Here is a 20,190-nt window from a genome sequence, read left to right on the forward strand (position 1 = left end):
CCCCGGGAGAGACCACACTAAGGGCATACCATTATTACTAGCAAGCTCTTGATCTTCTAGACATTTGCAGAGTTTTACATCCCTAAGATAAGGATTATACCCACCCGTCCTGTGCGCATGGCACTCAAAATCGAGAATTCACTACCTATTGACGTCCCAGTTGCTTCTCAGCAATCCGTTCTGAAGCTACAGATGCATTCCAAGTCTCTGATCATGCCCCAGTGAGGCTTTACTTAGAGGTTTTCAATAAGACTCGAGGACCTCCCCCCCCCCACCTTTGGCAATTTCCTCTTGATCTTTATGTTGATTCAAGTTTCAGGACTTCCTGATTGCAAAGTGGAAAGATTATGATTCCTGAACTCTCAACATCGAATGGCTCCAATTTTATTTTGGGACACTGCCAAAGCAATGCTACAAGAGTGGGGGGGGTGGGGGGGATCATAACTTATGTAGCTCATAAATGAAGGGATAGCGATAGGGAGATTCTACGGTTAGAATGCTTAATTTGCCACCAGCATAAAATCTATGGAGGAACACCTTCTCCAACTAAGAACAATTGCTTTCTTCTCAATCTTTTCTAAATACCTTGCTTCATCAACGTCAGGTTAAATCCCAATGGTACTGCAAATATAAATTATAATGTTATGGTAATAAAGAAGGAGCACTCTTAGCCAAATTGTCCAAGAGATGGGAGGGGAACAGACAAGTACAGAATTTGCAGAAAGTTTCAGGGAAACTGGTTAAGGAAGACAGATTGTAGCTACCTTTCAGAACTTCTCTGCATCCCTTTATAGCTCAGCAGATACTCCAGGCCTTGAAAGTGAACCCTATTTAGAGAGCCTAGACCTCCCTTCTCTTTCTGACGAATCTTTACACATCTTAAAAAGACCTATCTCAGACGATGAAATTAAGTTGGTGATTCATCAGAATCTTACACATAAAGCCCCAGGCCCTGATGGGTTTTGGGCTGAGTTTTATAAAATCTTATAAGACTATGTGGCGACACCTTTAAAAGATATGTTTAGCATGATCATATCAGAGAAAGGTTTGCCAGAATCGCTTGCGCTGGCTCAAACTGTGGTGCTCCCAAAACTGGGTAAGGATCATTCTTTACTGGAATCCTACTGTCCAATTTCTCTGCTAAATTATGAAACGAAGCTAATGACAAAGATTCTGGCTAATCATTTGGTTCTATTGCTGCCTAAGCTGATAAGTACATAAGTATTGCCACACTGGAACAGACCAAAGGTCCATCAAGCCCAGTATCCTGTTTCCAACAGTGGCCAATCCAGCACACAAATACTTTGCAAGTTCCCAGAAAAGCGCAATACATTTTATGATGTTTATCCCAGAAATACGCAGTAGATTTTCCCAAGTTCATTTCAATAATGGTCTATGGACTTTTCCTTTAGGAAGCCGTCCAAACCTTTTTAAACCCCGCTAACCGCCTTTACCACATTCTCTGACAACGAATTCAAGCATAATTGCACTTTGAGTGAAGAAACATTTTCTCAGATTCGTATTAAATTTACTACTTTGTAGCTTCATCACATGCCCCCTGGTATTTTTGGAAAGAGTAAACAAACGATTCACGTCTACCCGTTCCACTCCACTCATTATTTTATAGACCTCTATCATATCTCCCCTCAGTCGTGTCTTCTCCAAGCTGAAGAGCCCTAGACACTTCAGCCTTTCCTCAGAGGGAAGTTGTCCCATCCCCTTTATCATTTTCGTCGCCCTTCTCTGTACCTTTTCTAATTCCACTGTATCTTTTTTGAGATGAGACGACCAGAATTGAACACAATAATCAAGGTGCGGTCGCACCATGGACCGATACAAAGGCACTATAATGTCCTCACTTTTGTTTTCCATTCCTTTACTAATAATACCTAACACTATTTGCTTTCTTTGCTGCCGCGGCACACTGAGCAAAGCATTTCAACGTATCATCAACGACGCCGAGATCCCTTTCTTGGTCGGTGACTCCTAACATGGGACGTTGCATTACGTAGCTATAGTTTGGGTTCCTCTTTCTCACATGCATCACTTTGCACTTGCTCACATTAAACGTCATCTGCCATTTAGATGCCCAGTCTCCCAGTCTCGTAAGGTCCTCTTGTAATTTTTCACAATCCACTCGCGATTTAACAACTTTGAATAACTTCTGTCATCAACAAATTTAATTACCTCTCTAGTTACTCCCATTTCTAGGTCATTTATAAATATGTTAAAAATCAGCAGTCCCAAGATAGTTAGAGGGGCAAGGGGGGGGGGGACACAACTGGTACCTGTAATTACACGAAAAGAGTCAAGAGCGAATCTCGGTCTCCCAACCACACTATGTACACTCCTGGGGGGAGGCTGGGCCCCCAGGGGGGAAATCCAGATAATATCTCTGATAGTATCCCCGAAATTGAGGAGACATTAGCCGCTCTGGAATAAGGGTCTTGTCGTGGAATGTCTCGGGCATTACATCGCCAGTGAAGCGATGTAAGATCCTGTCCCAGATACAGCGACACAACATAGATTTTGCATGTTTGCAAGAAACAAAACTATCCGACACCGAACATGGGAAACTTTGTCAGCAGTGGGTGGGTGAAAGCCACTTCTCCTCTTCGGGCAACAGGAAGAGCGGGGTTGTAATACTAGTGCGTAAAGGGTTACCTTGCACAACCAACCTAATTTATAAAGATACAGAGGGACGCATAGTGTTAATACGGGTTAACTACCAAGGTCAGAGTTTTTATCTGTGCGCAATATATGCTCCAAATTCCTACAGCTCCGGATTTTTTCAGTCACTAATAGCACTAGGGCTGCAACACACTGATGCCCCCTGGGTGTGGGTGGGAGACTTCAATCAAGTACAAGACCCAGCCCCAGATAGATCGTCGCCCACAGCTATCCCAGGGGTGGGGAAGGGGAAGGGGATTTCTGCACTCTGTAAACACCTACACCTAATTGATCCATGGCGCTCTCTCCACCCTACCACAAAAGATTATACCCATCAGTCAAAAGCTCACCAAACTTGGTCCAGAATTGACTACATTTTAATATCACAATCTTGGTTTTTCAAAGTCCAGAAGGCCGATATTGGCCCCATGGAAATCTCAGACCACAACATGATTTGGGTAGAGCTTGATTTAAGGGAGGGAGGGAAGGAGGGAGGGTAAACAACCAATTGAGATTCCCCGCTTATCTATATAGAGACAAACAATTATTAGAACACCTACAGGAAAAATGGAAATTGTATGAAGATACGAATCAGGCCTCGTGTGACTCACCAGTATTATTCTGGGAGGCCTCCAAGGCGCTCATGAGAGGGGAAGTGATAGCCTTTCAAAGTGCTAGGAAAAAACGACTGGCGGTGGGTATTTTGTGACTAGAGACAGATTACATGAAAGCAAAGAGAAAATATCTAAAATGCCCCACACCAGTTAACAGGGACTCAATGTCAGCGGCTTTAGTAGCATTAAACTCCCTTATCCATGAGCGTGCTATGAATCAGTTGGTGGCCCGGCGTTTGAACTTTCAATGCTTTGGGAATAAATCGGGCAAACTGCTAGCAAGGGTGGCTAAATCACATACTTCCCAGAGATTTATCCCAGTGATAACGAGCCCCAAGGGGGACAAGTTCACCAAGCTACAAGATATAGTAAATACATTCCGGGAGCACTTTATAGAAACATACAGCTCCAAAGACAGGGTTCAGGGCCCCCCGGACCCGGGACTATTTGGAAGATGCAAAAATGCCCCAACTAACAGAAACAGCTCGCCAAGCATTGCTAGCGCCACTTCAAGCGCAAGAGGTACTCAAAGTAATAAAAGCCCTACAGCTGGGCTCAGCTCCAGGGCTAGATGGTTTCTCCAATGAGTACTATAAGATGATAACTCCTCAGTTGTGCAGGGCCTTGGTAGATTACTTTGAGGCAGTAGTGACTAGGGGGTTCTTCCCACCAAGGGAGAACGAGGCATTGATAACATTAATCCCTAAACCGGGCAAACCCAAAGACCAGGTAGATTCCTATAGACCCATCTCCCTTATTAACGTAGATATTAAGATCTTGTCCCGAGTGCTGGCAAACAGACTGATGATTCATATTCCAGATTTGATAGGAGAACACCAAGTGGGGTTTGTTAAAGGACAACAGGCGGTACGGCAGGTACGGAAAGCCATTCTGGCGGTGGCCTACGGACAAGTTACGGGAGACCCACTATTATTAGTCAGCCTAGACGCAGCCAAAGCGTTTGATAAAGTCAATGGGGACTACCTGTTTCAAGTGCTCGAGTATATTGGGCTGAGTGGCTGGTTCTTAAAAGCAATTCAGAAGCTCTATTGCAACAACACTGCACAAATACTGGTTAATGGTACTAGATTACCATTAACAGAAAACAGCTAATCTCCATAGTCTTTTCCACTTAGTTTTAAAAGCTTTGCACCACAGCATTAACAGATAGAATCTAACAGCCACTGCAGTAATTTGGCGTTCCCAGAAGGGGGAAGGTCTGCTTTGTTTAAGAAATGGGAAAACTGTGGTATTAAATATTTGTTTCAAGTGGTGTCTGAGACAGGGATCATTAAGCCCTTTCGGGAATTGTGTGAAGAGTTTGGGTTTGGGCAGAAAGACTATTTCCAATACATGCAGCTTGGACATTATGTTAGAACATTACCTGCAACAGACCTTACGCAACAAATCTGGGACTCCATGAACGATCTCCTGGCCCTGGAAGCCCAATTAAAGCTGCCACTTCGCTATTTTCACCACCACCTCAGAGATCTACAGGGGACCTTAGACTACACACACGTGTCGCAACAGTGGCACCAAGAGCTGAGGTGGAAACCCAACCCCGAACAGATAAAACTGTGCCTGACGGGTGTGCACCAGGTGACAGAGAACGTGGCATGGCAGGAAATGCAATATAAATTTATTTCGCGGCTCTACATTTCGCCACACAGGGCTTTTAAAGTGACCCTGAGAACCACAGATTGCCCAAAATGTAGACAAACGGGAGCCTCTTTAGGCCATATGTTTTGGTTCTGCGCAGTGGTACTTCCCTTCTGGATAAAACTGGGGCACCAAGTATCCCAAATGTGAAAGGTACAATGGCATCCAACACCGGGTCAACTCTTTGATGTGTATAACATCCGTGGCAAACCACCAGAGGGACTGAGAGCATTTCTGAAAAGAGCGACCTTGATGGGTAAAAGAACAATTACGCAGTTGTGGCTACAACCAGAACCGCCTGGAGTACCACAATGGAGAGGAGCTATGATGCAATGTTGCATGTTGGAAAAGAAGAGAGTGGGAGACCTGGCTTCAAAGGGAGACCAATTCTGCAAAACATGGTTACCGATTTGAGACACTCTCACGCCAGTTACAAGAAGCAGGATCTTGAATTGCTAACAGGACCAGTAGGGGAGGGTAGAGGGAGGGGGTTAGAGAGAGAGGGGGGAGGATAGGGGGGAGCGGGAATAAAACGAAAATTGTTGATGCTTATGTGTGATGCTTAACACAAGATTTATAACATATATGTTGAAATGTTGAATGATGTATTGTGGTTTTTGAGTCACCAATAAAAATTGTTAAAGGAAAAATCAGCGGTCCAACACAGACCCCTGGGGAACCCCACTATCTACCCTTCTCCATTGAGAATACCGACCATTTAACCCTACTCTCTGTTTTCTATCCTTTAACCAGTTTTTATGTTTAACACTTTTTTTTATTAAGAATAGTACATCGTTATAGACTGTCACAGCAATGTCAAATATATATCGTCTCTACTTACATTCAGTAAACAAACACTGGATATTGTTTTCAGATTTTTACAGTTTTCTCCCCCCCCCCCCCCAACTCTTTTCCAAATCTGCTGAACTATTAAACACATAACTTTCCAACCCCTTCCCCTCCTCCAGAACTAGGAGATCAATTCTCCAAGAAAAAGATGCATTTTCAACCAACAATTCCTTCTATCAAGGTATCTACTCTGTACCCGCCATCTATCCTGTCTAACCAGCATCTTTGGTATTTATGTTTAAACAGTTTTATTAAGAACTCAACACAGCATGCAAGCTCTTTTATCGCAATATAAACAACAGATATGTACCATGTAAAGCCATATATAAATGTACATTCATTCTCAAATTTTGCGTTTCCTTACCAATATGTTAACCCTCCCTTTACCCCCCCCCCCATATGAAAATCAACCCTGTTGCTCCAAACCATGCTACCTTAACTCTTAGCCCCCCCCCCCCCCCCAAACCTTCCAAGAAAAACCTACCACCCTCCCAACCGGATGCAATGCCCCTCTCGGAATTCCCCCCAAACTCTACCTGCTCCATGGGAGCCCATTAAGAACCTGGCTGCGCACCCAAGGTGATATTATATTCAAATAAGCTTCCCAGATTGCAAGAAACTTCCGCTGCCTCCCAGGAGACACTCGTGCTCCCCTTGCTTCCCAATTCATTAAGTCATGCAATTTATTCCTCCAATGCCAGAAGGAGGGAGGGCGATCCTGAGCCCAACAAAAAAGAATGCATTTCCACCCCAATATACAAGATTTCCCAAAAAACAACTTCTCTCCCCTTGTCCCCTTCTTGCCACAAGCTTGGCACACTAACTATAGCCTTCTCAAACGAAAGCCCAAATGTTTTCCCTACCACTGTCTGAAGGAAGCGAGCTATTGCCGACTAGAACAACAAGATTGGCCTGCACTGCCACATACCATGAAAAAACGTTGCCTCCTCCCTCTTACACTTATTACAACAAGGCATTTCCAATACACCAGCATGAAAAGCCTGCCTTTGAGAAAAGTATGCCCTATGTATTGTCCTAAAATGACATTCTTGTAGTTCCGCACTCTGTACAAGAACACCACTCTGAAGAGAGGACTGTAACAATTTTGGTGAAATCGCCTTTCCCACCTCTCTGCTCCACCTATCTGCTACCACCTGTAGGTCCCTCTGTTGAGCTCTCTTACATAACTCCCCATGAAACCACAAAATCGATACTTGGCCCTCTGCATCTCCTTCTAAAAGCTCACGCAGCTACCGATCGAACCGTGGATGTAAACTTCCCTGTGGCAGCGAGTACACATAATGAGAGAGTTGATAATAAGCAAAGACTGCGGCCTGCCCCTGTACACACTGGTCCAAGAACTCCTGCAGTGAGATTAAGGTCCCGTCTCCTGTGGTTACATTTGCTAGAGTAGTAACCCCCTTCTCTTTCAAAAAATGAAAAACCCTATTCTCTCCGCCCGGTGTGAAATCTACATTCCCTTGTAGTGGCAACCACCCACTGCTAACAGGGCACTGATCCCATAATGGGAGTATCGCCCTCCAGAGAAACCATAGGGGACATAGCAAAACACTCCCTCGCAGCCTCTCCAGTATATTCCCCCGAGAAGTATGAAGTACCGAGTTCACATGCCATGGACTAAAGTAAGCCTGTTCCAACCCCACATCTGTATACATAGTGGATCCCAGTAACCAGTCCTTCAAATGCCGAAGCAAACGAGCTTGGTTGTATTTCCGAAGATCCGGAAACCCCAACCCTCCCCATTTTTGAGCTCCCATCACAAACTGCCACCTCATTTTTGCTTTCCGGCCTCCCCAACAAAATCGTGACACCATTCTTTGACGTGATGACAAGTCCCTACGCGTTAACCAGATAGGCAATATTTGTAACACAAACAACCACCTCGGAAAAATAATCATTCTGAAAAGATGCAACCGTCCTAAGAAAGACACTGGCAGAGTAGACCATAGCGATAACTGTTCCTTCGTCTCTCTGAACAATTTGGCGATGTTACTTTTATATAGAAGCGAAGTATCCATAGGAAGTTGTATACCCAAGTATTTGAACGACTCCCGTGCCCACCTCAAGGGAAACCCTTCCCACCATAAGCGTCGCAATAAGTATGAATTCGCCAAAGCTTCTGACTTGGTAAGATTCAATTGAAACCCTGAAAAGTCCCCATATTCTGTTAAGCTTTCCATGAGATTCGGTAGCGAAGATCTGGGCTCCTTTATTAACAACAGTAAATCATCTGTAAACACTGCAGATTTAAAGATGGAATTCCTTATCCTCACCCCTCTAATATCCGGCTTAAGTTGAATTTCCCACAGAAGAGGGTCTAGTGTTAGAACAAAAAGCAAAGGCGACAAAGGGCATCCCTGCCTAGTTCTCCTCCATATTGGGAATAAGTCCGCGCCTTTGGGTCTGTGTACAGAGCCTGCACTGCTTTAGCAAACCAACCCTTTATACCATACGCCTCCAATACCCCAAACATAATTCCCCATTCCACCCTATCAAACGCTTTTTCTGCATCAAAACTTAATAATGCCTGTTCCTTCTCCTCACAAAGTGTCTCCAACGTGGCTAGAATCCTTCTCATATTCTTCACAAACACTCTCCCCCTTGTAAATCCTAGTTGTGGCTCTGCTACCAATGAAGGGAGTATTCTCACTAAACGAATAGCCAGAATTTTGGCCAAAACTTTTACCTCTGTGTTAAGTAGTGAGATTGGCCGATATGATTCAGGGCGACTCACTGGTTTACCTGGCTGAAGAACTATAATTTGGGCCCTATTAAGATGTTGTGGCAATTGCCCCTTTTGAATAAGACTACTGAAAACATCCTTTAACAGCGGGCTCACCTCCTCTTGTAACAGCTTGTAAAACTCGCTACGTATCCCATCCGGCCCTGGAGCCTTCCCCAGCGAACTCTGCTTAATTACTCACTCCACCTCCTCCACAGCAATAGGCTCATTCAGCAATGCTAGCTCTGAGTCCGTTACCCTAGGTAGATCCATACTAGAAAGATAGACCTCACTGGCTATTGGAGGTGGGGACTGCGGCTCATATAATTTAGGAAAAAACTCTGAAAGAATCTTATTTATAACCTTATCCTCATGTTTCCTCACCCCTCTCGAATCTACAAACGTGGAGATTTTATGACATCCCGAACTACTATGAGCAAGCCGTGCTAGTAACCTGCCCCCCTTATTAGCAAATCTGTAAAGTTGATATCTAAAGTATGCCCAAGACTTCTTCGCCTTTCTATGCAACAGCTCGTACAGAGCTTGCTGAGTTTCCAACAACTGCCTTTTGACATTTTGGGAGTGGTCTACCAAAAAAATGAAAAAATGTTTCATGCCATGTGGAGGCTTCGGCGCATAAGATACTTCCTTACTAGAGATTTGTTCCGCACACTTGTCCACTGGCTCCTAAGAGAACGACGCTTTGCACATGCCGAACCCTTGCGTTTCAAATTACACTGGCTGCCTGTACAGGAGCGCATTGCCTTTAAGCTCTGCTCCTTGACCCATAAAATCATCTATGGGCTTGCCCCGGAGTATATGCACCCCTTGATCGACCTCCCGCTCAGGAACGCCAATCCTGCTGCTCGTTCTTACCTTCATCTGCACTTCCCAAACTGTAAGGGTGTCAAGTACAAGAAGATCTTCGCTATTGGAGCCCTAAGCACTGGAATGCTCTCCCGCAACACCTCAAAACCATGCCCTCTTTAAGAAGTTGTTGAAGACCTACTTCTTTGCCAAGACCTACCCCTCACTTTATACCGCTGACTGATACACCCCTCCTGTCCCTTACCCTGCTAGTTCACCCTGTTAGATGCTTTCCCCCATGCTTACTCCTTGTATACTTTTCTAAGCTTCCTATACTGTAATTTTATTTCATGTTTTGTAAGCCACATTGTGCCTGCATGAGTGGGAAAATGTGGGATATAAGCGAACAATAAATAAATAAATACTGTCTCCGAAGCGAGGTCACTCGCCATTCCAAGCAAAGTACTTCCCTACGCCTCACCTTCCTCTGGAAGCTAACATAGGAGATAATTTCTCCCCTGAGAACCGCTTTAGCCGCCTCCCAGAATAATGTCGGATTTGATCTATGACCTTCATTAGATTTTTTATATTGCTGCCATTTAGATGCCAAAAAAGGGGAAAAGTGACTATCCCTATAAAGAAACGGTGGAAACTTCCTCTATAGATGAAGAGGCTCTGCCCTGTAGTCCTAATTCCACCCATGATCTGAAATCATTATCGGGCCTATTCTAACCTCTTCCACCTGAGTCAAAAGCTCCCCAGAGAGCAACAGATAGTCTATTCTAGACATTGTGGAGTGTACTCTGGATACATGTGTATAATTCCTTTCCAATGGGTTAAGAGTCCTCCACACATCTACTAAACCCGATGCTGAGTTCAGAAGACTCACCCCTCTCTCCTTTCTAGCCAATTCCCTGTCTGTGGGCTTCGATCTATCCAAAGATGGATCTGCTACATCATTTAGGTCTCCACCCAGTATTATGGGTGACTCACCCAAGTCTAATAGCATTCAAATAACCCTTTTGAAAAATTCTCTCAAAAACATTTGGCGCATAAAGATTACACAACAAAAGAAGTTGACGTTCCAGTACCTCCGAAGCCAAAACATACCTGCCTTCCGGATCTACTATGACCTTCCTGGTTTCCAACTGCAGCCCCTTCGTGACCAGGATCACCACACCCCCCCCCCCCCCTCCTTCCCACTATCGGAGCTTCAAAAAAATTTCCAACCCACCACTTCTTTAATTTTAGATGTTCCCCAGTTGACAGATGTGTCTCCTGGAGAAAAGCAACCAAGGTCCCCCTGTCCCTTAGAACTTTTAACAATTTTTGTCTTTTAATTGGCGAATGGATACCACCTACATTCCAAGTAGTAAATTTTAACCCCGGCATTTACCCAATTCCCATGCGCTCCCATGGAACCGTATTATAACATACAATCATCCCGTTTAGAAAGAAGCCGAAGGAGTGTCCCAGCCTCCACTCCCCCGAACTAGAAAATGACCATCAATTTTACTGTTGACTAAGTCCAACCTATCACTACTACGGAGCACTGCACCCACTCACTCACTCCCCCCTCCCAACTCCCTTTCCCTCCCTCCCCCCCCCAAACCCTCTCCCCTTCCCTAGAATCCCATCTTCTTCGGCCTTCTTCCGGATCCTTCCCCTCCTGGGCTTAGAGCCACCCAAAGATAAGAAATCTTTCCCCCCAAACCTTCCTCCCGAGAATAACCCAGTACAGCCACGCCCTTGACTCCATAACCATGAGTCTCTAACATCATAGACTCTTACCGACTTACATTCCCACATTCATTCTCCCAACCAAGATTAGTAACTTATTCCATCCTTTATGATTGCACTTGTTAAAAAAAAAAAAAAGGGGGGGGGTGGGGGAACCTCCCCTTAGTCCCCTCCCTCATTCAAACACCCCACACATCCATCCACCCAACAGATGCAAACATTCCAGTTATTATGCAGTCTTATTAAGTAATCACCAAGTGTCCACATAAGTCCACTACTCCCGATGGAGACACCATGTTTCTGCTCAATGGACCTTCGACACGTCACAGCTGACAATCAACTCCAGCATGTTCTCTCATTAGATGGTCTTCGCTCTCCACCGTTTAATGGGACTCTATACATACCCTGCAAAGACGTAAATGCTAACCTGCTGTAACCATGACGTCCTTGGTATCCTCCTGGCAGTGGCTACTTTATAAGCACTCCTTGTGCTCTAGACATTTGATAGTACTATTTGCCAACATTGCTTGTAATCTAATGACGGCGTTAATCTCGACACTTAAACCCCAACTTCTCCACAGTTCATGCTTGTTCCGAATTTTTCTCTTCCAACTTGTCCACATAGCTTCTTGCCTCCTCCACCCGATCAAAGAAAAGTACCTGTCCTTTGTCCAATACACGTAATCTCGCTGGGTACAGAAGACTAAATCGACATTGCTTCTCGAATAGCCTAGAACATACTGCACAAAGGCTCTGCGAGCCGCTGACACTTTTGTGGAATAATCTTGAAAACACAGCACACGCTGGTTCTAATACTTTAGTTGTTTGCCCCCTCACAGTGCCTGTAGGATCCTCATCTTATGGGCATAATTAAGCACTCTCAGTATAGTAACTCTAGGGCGATCTCCTCCCGCTTGACGCTGACTCAGCCGATGGGCCCTTTCCACTTTAAAGTCTCCTGCCATTTCCAGTAAGGCTGCAGCCTCTGGCATCCAATCCTCCAAAAATGTTCGCAAGTCCTTCTCCAAAAGAGACTCTGGAAGACTTCCTAGCCGTAAATTATTCCTGCGGGAACGATTTTCTATGTCTTCAATTTTCTCCTCTAATTCCAATAGCCGTTTTGAAAGCTTCAGCTGCTCATCCGATATCTGATTCATCTCCTCCTCCAACCGCCCTATTCACTGCTGTATCGTTTGCACATCAGCTACTACCCTGTTTCCCCGAAAGTAAGACATTCCCCTGAAAATAAGACCTAGTAGAGGTTTTTCTGAATTGGTAGATATAAGGCCTCCCCCGAAAGTAAGACCTAGCAAATTTTTCTTTGAAAGCAGGGCCGCCGAGAGCCGGACAAGGCCACCCCCGGGCCGCCCCCCACCCGAGGTCACCGAGCGCCCCCCTCCATCGCTCCCAGAACTAACCTTAAACGCCTCCTTTCACCTTAGCAGCAAGCAGCAGCAGGGCAGACCTTCCTTCCGTGCCCCACCCTCGCGGACGTTACGTCAGGCGAGGGCAGGACACGGAAGGAAGGAGTGGCCTGCCCTGCTGCTGCTTGCTGCTAAGGTGAAAGGAGGCGTTTAAGGTTAGTTCCGGGAGCGACGGAGGGCGGGCGGGCCAACCCCGATCCAACCCAGATGTTTCCCCGAAAAATAAGACAGCCCCTGAAAATAAGACCTAGCGCATTTTTGGGGGCAAAAATTAATATAAGACAGTGTCTTATTTTCGGGGAAACACGGTATTGCCACATATCGTTCCTCCATTCCATCTAATTTATCGAGAATCTTCTGAATTTTAGAGTCCATTGTTTGTTCCACAGCCGCTCGTACCTCTGAAATTATCTCTGCGGCCCACTGTGAGCTCGGTGTTGGCGGCAAACTTTTCTCCGTCATCTTGGACTCTGCTGGCCTTCCCTTCTCCCGAGTCTCTTTTCTTGCCGACTCTGTAGCCATTCTTGCTGAAACTACTCAGCTTGTTGACTCAACGTTGATCAGCGCTCTCCGGGGAGATTTTATACTCTTTGTTTGGAAAGATTAATTACTGTGCTCGTCTGCAGGCTATTCGGGTGCTCCGGAGCAGCAACACTCCACCTCCTTACTCCTCCACAGCCCAACCGGAAGTCCCTTTAACCAGTTTTTAATCCACAATAGAACACTACCTCCTATCCCATGACTCTCCAATTTCCTCTGGAATCTTTCATGAGGTATTTTGTCAAACACCTTTTGAATATCCAGATACACAATATCAACCGGCTCGCCTTTATCCACGTTTGTTCACGACTTCAAAGAAATGTAACAGATTAGTGAGGCAAGATTTCCCTTCACTAAATCCATGCTGGCTTTGTCACATTAATCTATGCTTTTGAATATGCTCTGTAATTTTGTTCTTTATAATAGTCTCTACCATTTTGCCCGGCACTGTAAGGCTCACCGGTCTATAATTTCCCGGATCCCCTCTGGAACCTTTTTAAAATATCGGCGTTACATGGGCTACCCTCCAATCTTCCGGTACTACGCTCTATTTTAAAGATAATTTACATATAGCAGACCCACAGGTGGGATTTGTTCGGGAAAGAACAGCTAAAATTCTTCATAAGATTTTGGTTTCTCTGGAAATGGCACTAAAGGAGAATTTCTCTTTTAATTAGTTAGATGTTGAAAAAGCATTCAATTGAGTCTCATGGACTTATCTTTGCTGTTCTGAAAAAATACGGATTGGGAGATTTTTTTTTTTTTTAATTGAGACAGTGGAAGCTCTTTACAACTCTCCAAGGGAAGGAGGTGGGGTGAATGGACTGCTTTCAGACCCATTTATAATTTCTTGTGGAACCCAGCAGGGCTGCCTCTTTGCTCACTTTTATTTATTCTAGCTTTAGATCCTTTAATTAGAGAACTCAAAGCTAACCTGGATATTCAAGGTGTTCATACAGGGTGTCAGACCTTTAAAACTGCAGCATTTGCAGATGATTTGCTAGTGCATTTGACTAATCCTGAGCAGTCCTTACAGACATTAATGAAGAGTTTTCATGAATATGGGAATTTTTCGAGTTTCAAATTAAAGTTAGAGAAACCAGAACTTTACTGTTCCAGGTGGAATCCAGAAATAATTAAGACTCCTTTCTCTTACGCTGGGCAATGGGGTCATTTACATACTTGGCGACTGAACTGACAATGGACATTTCCAATTCTCTCCCTCTCTTTGATGGGAAGGATTGCTTTGATCAGAATGACATTGCTCCCCAGATGGTTGTACGTTATGCAGACTCTCCCCCTCTGGTTTTTAAAAAAGGATCTTCAACTCCTTATGTAAAGCTTGGGGCATGGGGAAAAACCTAAGTTAAGTTTTTAATTTCTAGTAAGGAACTAGAGGGTGGGTGGATTGGGTTTGCCTAATTTCCAGTTACACAATTGTGCCTGCTTCTTGAGGCATCTCGGGGCTGGTTTGAATTGAAAGACTATACTTCCCTATCATCTGGAAAAAGAATTGTCACTTGGCATTTTAACTTTTTACTGCATGTTCCCTATGAAACTCTTCCATTCTTTGTTAAACATTTTACATTATTGATGCCCCTTTGGGGTATCTCGTTTGCTTTTGACACATTGTTGATTTTATTGCACAGAATATGGAATACGGAACCAGTTTTTACAGAATCATTGCATTTTCATTACCTACTGAACACTTGGCCAGAATGTACTTTTAACCGAACAGTCTAAAAGCCTAAACTACAATAGGAAAAAGTTTAGAAACTACTATAGGAAAGGATAGGGATTGTGCAATGATCTATGATGATGACAGATTCTTCCAAAATGGGTGTGAGTTTAGCTGCACCCATCACAAGAATCTCTCTCCAGTTGGGCAGTTTCACTCCGAAGGGCAGAGGCTAGACATGTCCTTGTCTGCAAACTACCACCCAGTAGCCAGAATACCTCTCTTCACAGAAATACTGGAATCCATCGTTAGCAAGCAGTTCTCCCATTACTTAGATAGTTCTCCATACTACACCAATCTCAATTCGGTTTCAGATCCTCACACAGCACAGAAACCTTACTTCTCACCCTCACCACATACATTAAAGCAACATCTCTGCAAGGGTGACCAGGTAGCACTACTTCAATTCGATATCTCGGCGGCCTTCGATGCAGCTGATCATGTACTGCTACTAGAGCGACTGGATCAAATAGGCATCTCTGGTCCTGTGCTAAGATGTTTCAGTCAATTCCTTGCTAACAGAAGGTTCCCAGAACGTGGAGTCCCTCAAGGTTCCCCGCTGTCCCCAATACTGTTTAATTTCTTTATGTCCTCACTGAGCTCAATCTACCTGGGGCTGGGTGAGCTTCTCATATCCTATGCCGACGACATCCTGCTTCTCATCCCATTACCCCCCCTCCCATCCTGATTTTACCCACTTTAACTGCAGGGATAAATGCAATCCAGAATTGGGCCCTAATAAACAAACTGAAGTTGAACGCGCAAAAAACAAAGATCCTTTGGTTCCATAACTCAGGACTCATGACACCATCCTCTGTAACAGTTGGGAACGACAAAACATTGGGAGTTGAGTCAGCGAGGGTGCTAGGGGTCATTCTAGACTACTCGTTAACATTTTCTGCCCACACATCTCATGTTTGGAAGAAAACACTATTCAAAATGAGACAGCTATGACTTGCTCGTGCGTTCTTTGACCAGTAGTCCTTCGCAAGTCTGGTCCAATCACTGATCCCCCCACAGACTACTGCAATAACCCATCCTATCCTTGGCATTAAGATTCAATATATGAAGAAACTGCAGCTAATTCAGAACACCATGGCAAGATTGATTTCAAACTAAACAGATACAGAAGTGTCTCCTTGTTATCTGATTAAATTGCACTGGCTCCCCATATCCAAACCAATCACGTTCAAAGTGACCTGTAGTCTTTCAGATCCTACACGGCCTCACTTTGAGCATATTGACGGATATATCTTCACTTTGCCTGGCTTGATCTAAAAGAATGAAAGACCAACTGTTCTTATCTCGGTATGGAAAGGATATTGGATTTCAGAAGAACTTTAACTCACTATTCCCTGTAGCAGGAACATCGCTTTGGAACTCCCTTCCCATTCCTATAAGGTCCAATAACTACCTCAGCTTTAGGAAGTAACTAAAAACCTTCCTAGTCTCAAAGAACAATATGTAATATACATTCTTTGTCATGTCAACGCTTATTCCCACAGCCCCACCACCTTTCCCTTGATAACCTTCCTCTTAACCACCCCAGAAGTCACATAATCTCAAACTGTATATCTTCATGTAAGCTAAATTGATGTGAACTACACTGAACCCTTGGATGGGGATATTAGCAGTATATAAGACCTGATTTGATTTGTGAGAGGTGGAAGATTTGGGATGAAGCATCACTCTCTTCTTGCAGGCTGGAAGGAGGCTAAGATCACTGCGCTGGAGATATTGCCATCACCACACAGCTGCTGAAAAGCACTACATTCTACAGGCGCTACAGCTGCCATCTTAGGGACTACTACTACTAACAATTTCTACAGCGCTACTAGACATATGCAGCGCTGTACACATTATATGCAGGTACTTTCTCTATCCCTAGAGGGCTCACAATCTAAGTTTTGGTACCTGAGGCAATGGAGGGATAAGTGACTTGCCCAGAGTCACAAGGAGCTGCAGTGGGAATCGAACCCAGTTCCCCAGGATCAAAGTAAATCTTATTTCTCCCTCCCTTTAAGCAGGCCATACTACTACTACTATTTAACATTTCTAGAGCGCTACTAGGGTTACGCAGCACTGTACAAAATAAACAAAGAAGGACGGTCCCTGCTCAAAGGAGCTTACAATCTAAAGAACGAAATGTCAAGTTGGGGCAGTCTAGATTTCCTGGGTAGAGGTGTAGAAGTTAGGTGCCGAAGGCGACATTGAAGAGGTGGGCTTTAAGCAGAGATTTGAAGATGGGCAGGGAGGGGGCCTGGCGTATGGGCTCGGGGAGTCTGTTCCACGCGTGGGATGAGGCGAGGCAGAAAGGGCGGAGCCTGGAGTTGGCGGTGGTGGAGAAGGGTACTGAAAGGAGGGATTTGTCTTGAGAGCGGAGGTTACGGGTAGGAACGTAAGGGGAGATGAGGGTTGAGAGGTAAGGAGGGGCTGCAGATCGAGTACATTTGTAGGTTAGTAGCAGAAGCTTGAATTGAATGTGGTACCTGATCGGAAGCCAATGAAGTGACTTGAGGAGAGGGGTGATATGAGTGTATCGGTTCAGGCGGAAGATAAGACGTGCAGCAGAGTTCTGAACAGACTGAAGGGGGGATAGGTGGCTAAGTGGGAGACCAGTGAGGAGTAGGTTGCAGTAGTCATGGCGAGAGGTAACGAGAGAGTGGATGAGGGTGGTGTGCTCAGAGAGGAAAGGGCAGATTTTGCTAATGTTATAGAAGAAGAAGCGACAAGTCTTGGCTATCTGCTGGATATGCACAGAGAAGGAGCGGAGGAGTCCTCGGTCAGGGTCATGCAACCAGCTATTCTCTGAAACATGCAATCATGGCCCTTGAGAGTGGCCCCAAGATGTTGCTTTTGAGCTCCACCCACCCCCATTCCCAAGTAGCCCCAGCTGGTTGAGGAGGCAAAGACCCAGCCCAGGAACTGAACTCCGTCTGTATGATAGTGGGTAGCATTTGTGTTGAGATACCAAGCTCAATTTTTTTTTTTTTTTGGTGGGGAAGGTAGGAATGGAGAAGGGGGCCCAACAATTTCCTTTTGTGTCTTTGGGCTTCCAGCAGCTTTAGAACTGGAGCAGGGTTCAATGCCATACATCTTCATTTACAAGTATCAGAGGATTTGTCCATTTTATATACCCTGCCAACAAACTTTGCTTAGTCATTGCAGCAAAAGTCATTGGCTGAGGCTCCATCAGGAATCCTCCAATCATAAACCCAAACTTAGCCATTAAGAATCACTGCTACACAATAAGTAATATTCCAGCTCCCCTGCTGCTACAGCATCCCCAGCCAATCCAAGGAATGGAAGACCTTCCCCAAGAATTGAACTCAAGTCCTCCATACAATGGTGCAGAGCAAAGCTACTGAGCCACCAAGTCTTGTCTGTATGCATCTATCTTGGAAAGTGTGAATCCTCAGACAATAGAATGTCCTGTGACAGAGCCTCAGAGGAGTGCATGAAAGTCCCTGGAACAGAGTATGTCCTGTGACACCCCCAACACAATCTGGCACTTATCAAAATTTACCCACATTAAAACGTATGAAAATAAAACAAATAAAATAAAGCATATGGAGGGGGAGGGAAGCAATTTTTTACACTGTCATCTCTCTCGCTGATTGTTGCTTGAGGGGCTACAAGAGCTTAGGTTCCCCTAGCTTTTGGTTTCATCAGATGTTGCTTATGGGAGAGGCAACGGGATGATTTATGGAGAGGATAATAATTGTGATAAGGGGATGATCATTTATGGGTTGGTTAGGGATGGTGGGGGGTTAGGGACAGGATCTAAGGGATTAAAATACTTAAAAAAAAAAAAAACTTTTGATGACAGACTTTCTTATAATGTATGGTTTGATGTTTTAACATTTGTACGTTTCTGTGGTTAATGTGATTGCTTTTGACTTGTCATCAATAAAATTGTTAAACAAAGTATATGCTGAATGGAGCTCAGCTCTGGAAAGCTAGTCACAGATGAAGTTAGTTCAAGAAAAACAATCGTACAACCATTTGTGGACTCTTATTTCTACATATTAAAGTGGATTAATGTCACAGCCACAATCTGCCCCAGGTTAAAGTGAATTTTTTAGTGCCATTTGACTGTATGGATCCCACTGGCTCATGCAAATATGTGACTAACAAGTCTGAGCAACTCCTACTCACCTCGGTCCAGTACCACGGGAACCAGAACTGGGATGTTGCTGTGGTATGGTGATCAGATCATCATCGCCACCATCCTCATAGAAACTGGCAAGTGCTAGCTGTAGGATAAAACAACACATAAGGAGAGCCCAAGACAAGTTCATTATCTCTATCACATCCATGGAAATGGGGGCACACCACAGCTGCCTACTTCTCATGGGTGGAAAACGTGTCTCTCTCTGTCAAAGCAGGAAAGGAAACCCTGTGTATGTAGTTCAATGGAGAGGCAGTATGTGTCTCTCCTCCCTTCCCCTCAGTGATGGAAGATGGACAGTGTTTAAGTGTTTCTTTCTCACTCTTACTGGGGGGGGGGGGGGTGCAGCATGTGCTTCTCTCTCATTGGAAGTGTGTATTTTTCATTCTTTGTGTGAGGTTATATATGTATTTTTCTCTGTTTCTTGCAGGGAATAGTGTGTGTGCCTGGATAATGTTTATATTTCTATCTAGGGAATTCGGGTAATATATGTTCTCTCTCGGGGTTGGGGAAATGAGTGTGTGTTTCTACCTAGAGAAAGGGGTGTGGGTGTGTTGGATGGGGTCCTCTCCCTCGCTCTCTGACTGGGGGATGTGGCTAGTATGAGTGTGTTCCTCCGTGTGGAAAGAGGTTCTCTCAAGGAGTGGGGGGGATGTGTGTATGTGTGTGTGTTGGGGGATGCTTGTATGTCTCTCCGTCTGGTGAGAGAATCTGTTAAGTACGGCCGGTCCCGGGAAGATTTGACATTTCCCTCCCGTGCTAAAACAGGTCGATCTATTCAGTTACCTGGAGATCCCAACCCGCGGACTCCAAGAAAAACCGGGCCCGCTCCTCCTCCACCCCGGTCACCACCACGAACTCCCTCAACGCATTCTGCGGCTCCGCCATCTTTCGTCCGTGCGCAGCGGAGGCGCTCCGGCAGGCAACAAGGTTGGCACTTCTGCTTCCGGTATCACTGTCCTAACCGCATCCGGCGGGAAACAAGCACGGTAGCCTAGCTTTCGGTGTCATATGCTGACCTTACCCGTCGGGATACAAAAAAGAAATCGCAGATTTTGTTGGTAATCGTTTTATTACATTTTTTTTCAATATAAAGAACAAACAACATTAACAGATAATCAACTTTGGTGGAAGAAAAAAGAATTACTTACCTGCAGGGGTGTGCTGGTAAATTTTTAACAACAGGCTCTTTCTCCGGATGTAGCCAGCTCTGCAGTTGGAAGGGCCAGGGGTGG

General features: G+C 44.8%; 1 protein-coding gene across 1 annotated transcript in view; it reads right to left on the minus strand.

Annotated features, from left to right (window-relative positions):
* NSFL1C (NSFL1 cofactor) overlaps positions 1–19,942 on the minus strand; it is a 75,374-nt gene extending 55,432 nt beyond the window's left edge. Inside the window, exons 1-2 of the mRNA XM_030211618.1 lie at positions 19,742–19,942; positions 18,943–19,040 (exon numbers count right to left, since the gene is read on the minus strand). Of these exons, the coding sequence (XP_030067478.1) occupies positions 18,943–19,040; positions 19,742–19,843 (200 nt within the window). The 5' untranslated portion in view covers positions 19,844–19,942. The remainder of the gene's footprint in view (positions 1–18,942; positions 19,041–19,741) is intronic.
* Between the last annotated feature and the right edge of the window lie 248 nt (positions 19,943–20,190).

Source organism: Microcaecilia unicolor, chromosome 8 (genome assembly GCF_901765095.1).
Source record: "Microcaecilia unicolor chromosome 8, aMicUni1.1, whole genome shotgun sequence".
In the NCBI taxonomy this organism is placed as follows: domain Eukaryota; kingdom Metazoa; phylum Chordata; class Amphibia; order Gymnophiona; family Siphonopidae; genus Microcaecilia; species Microcaecilia unicolor.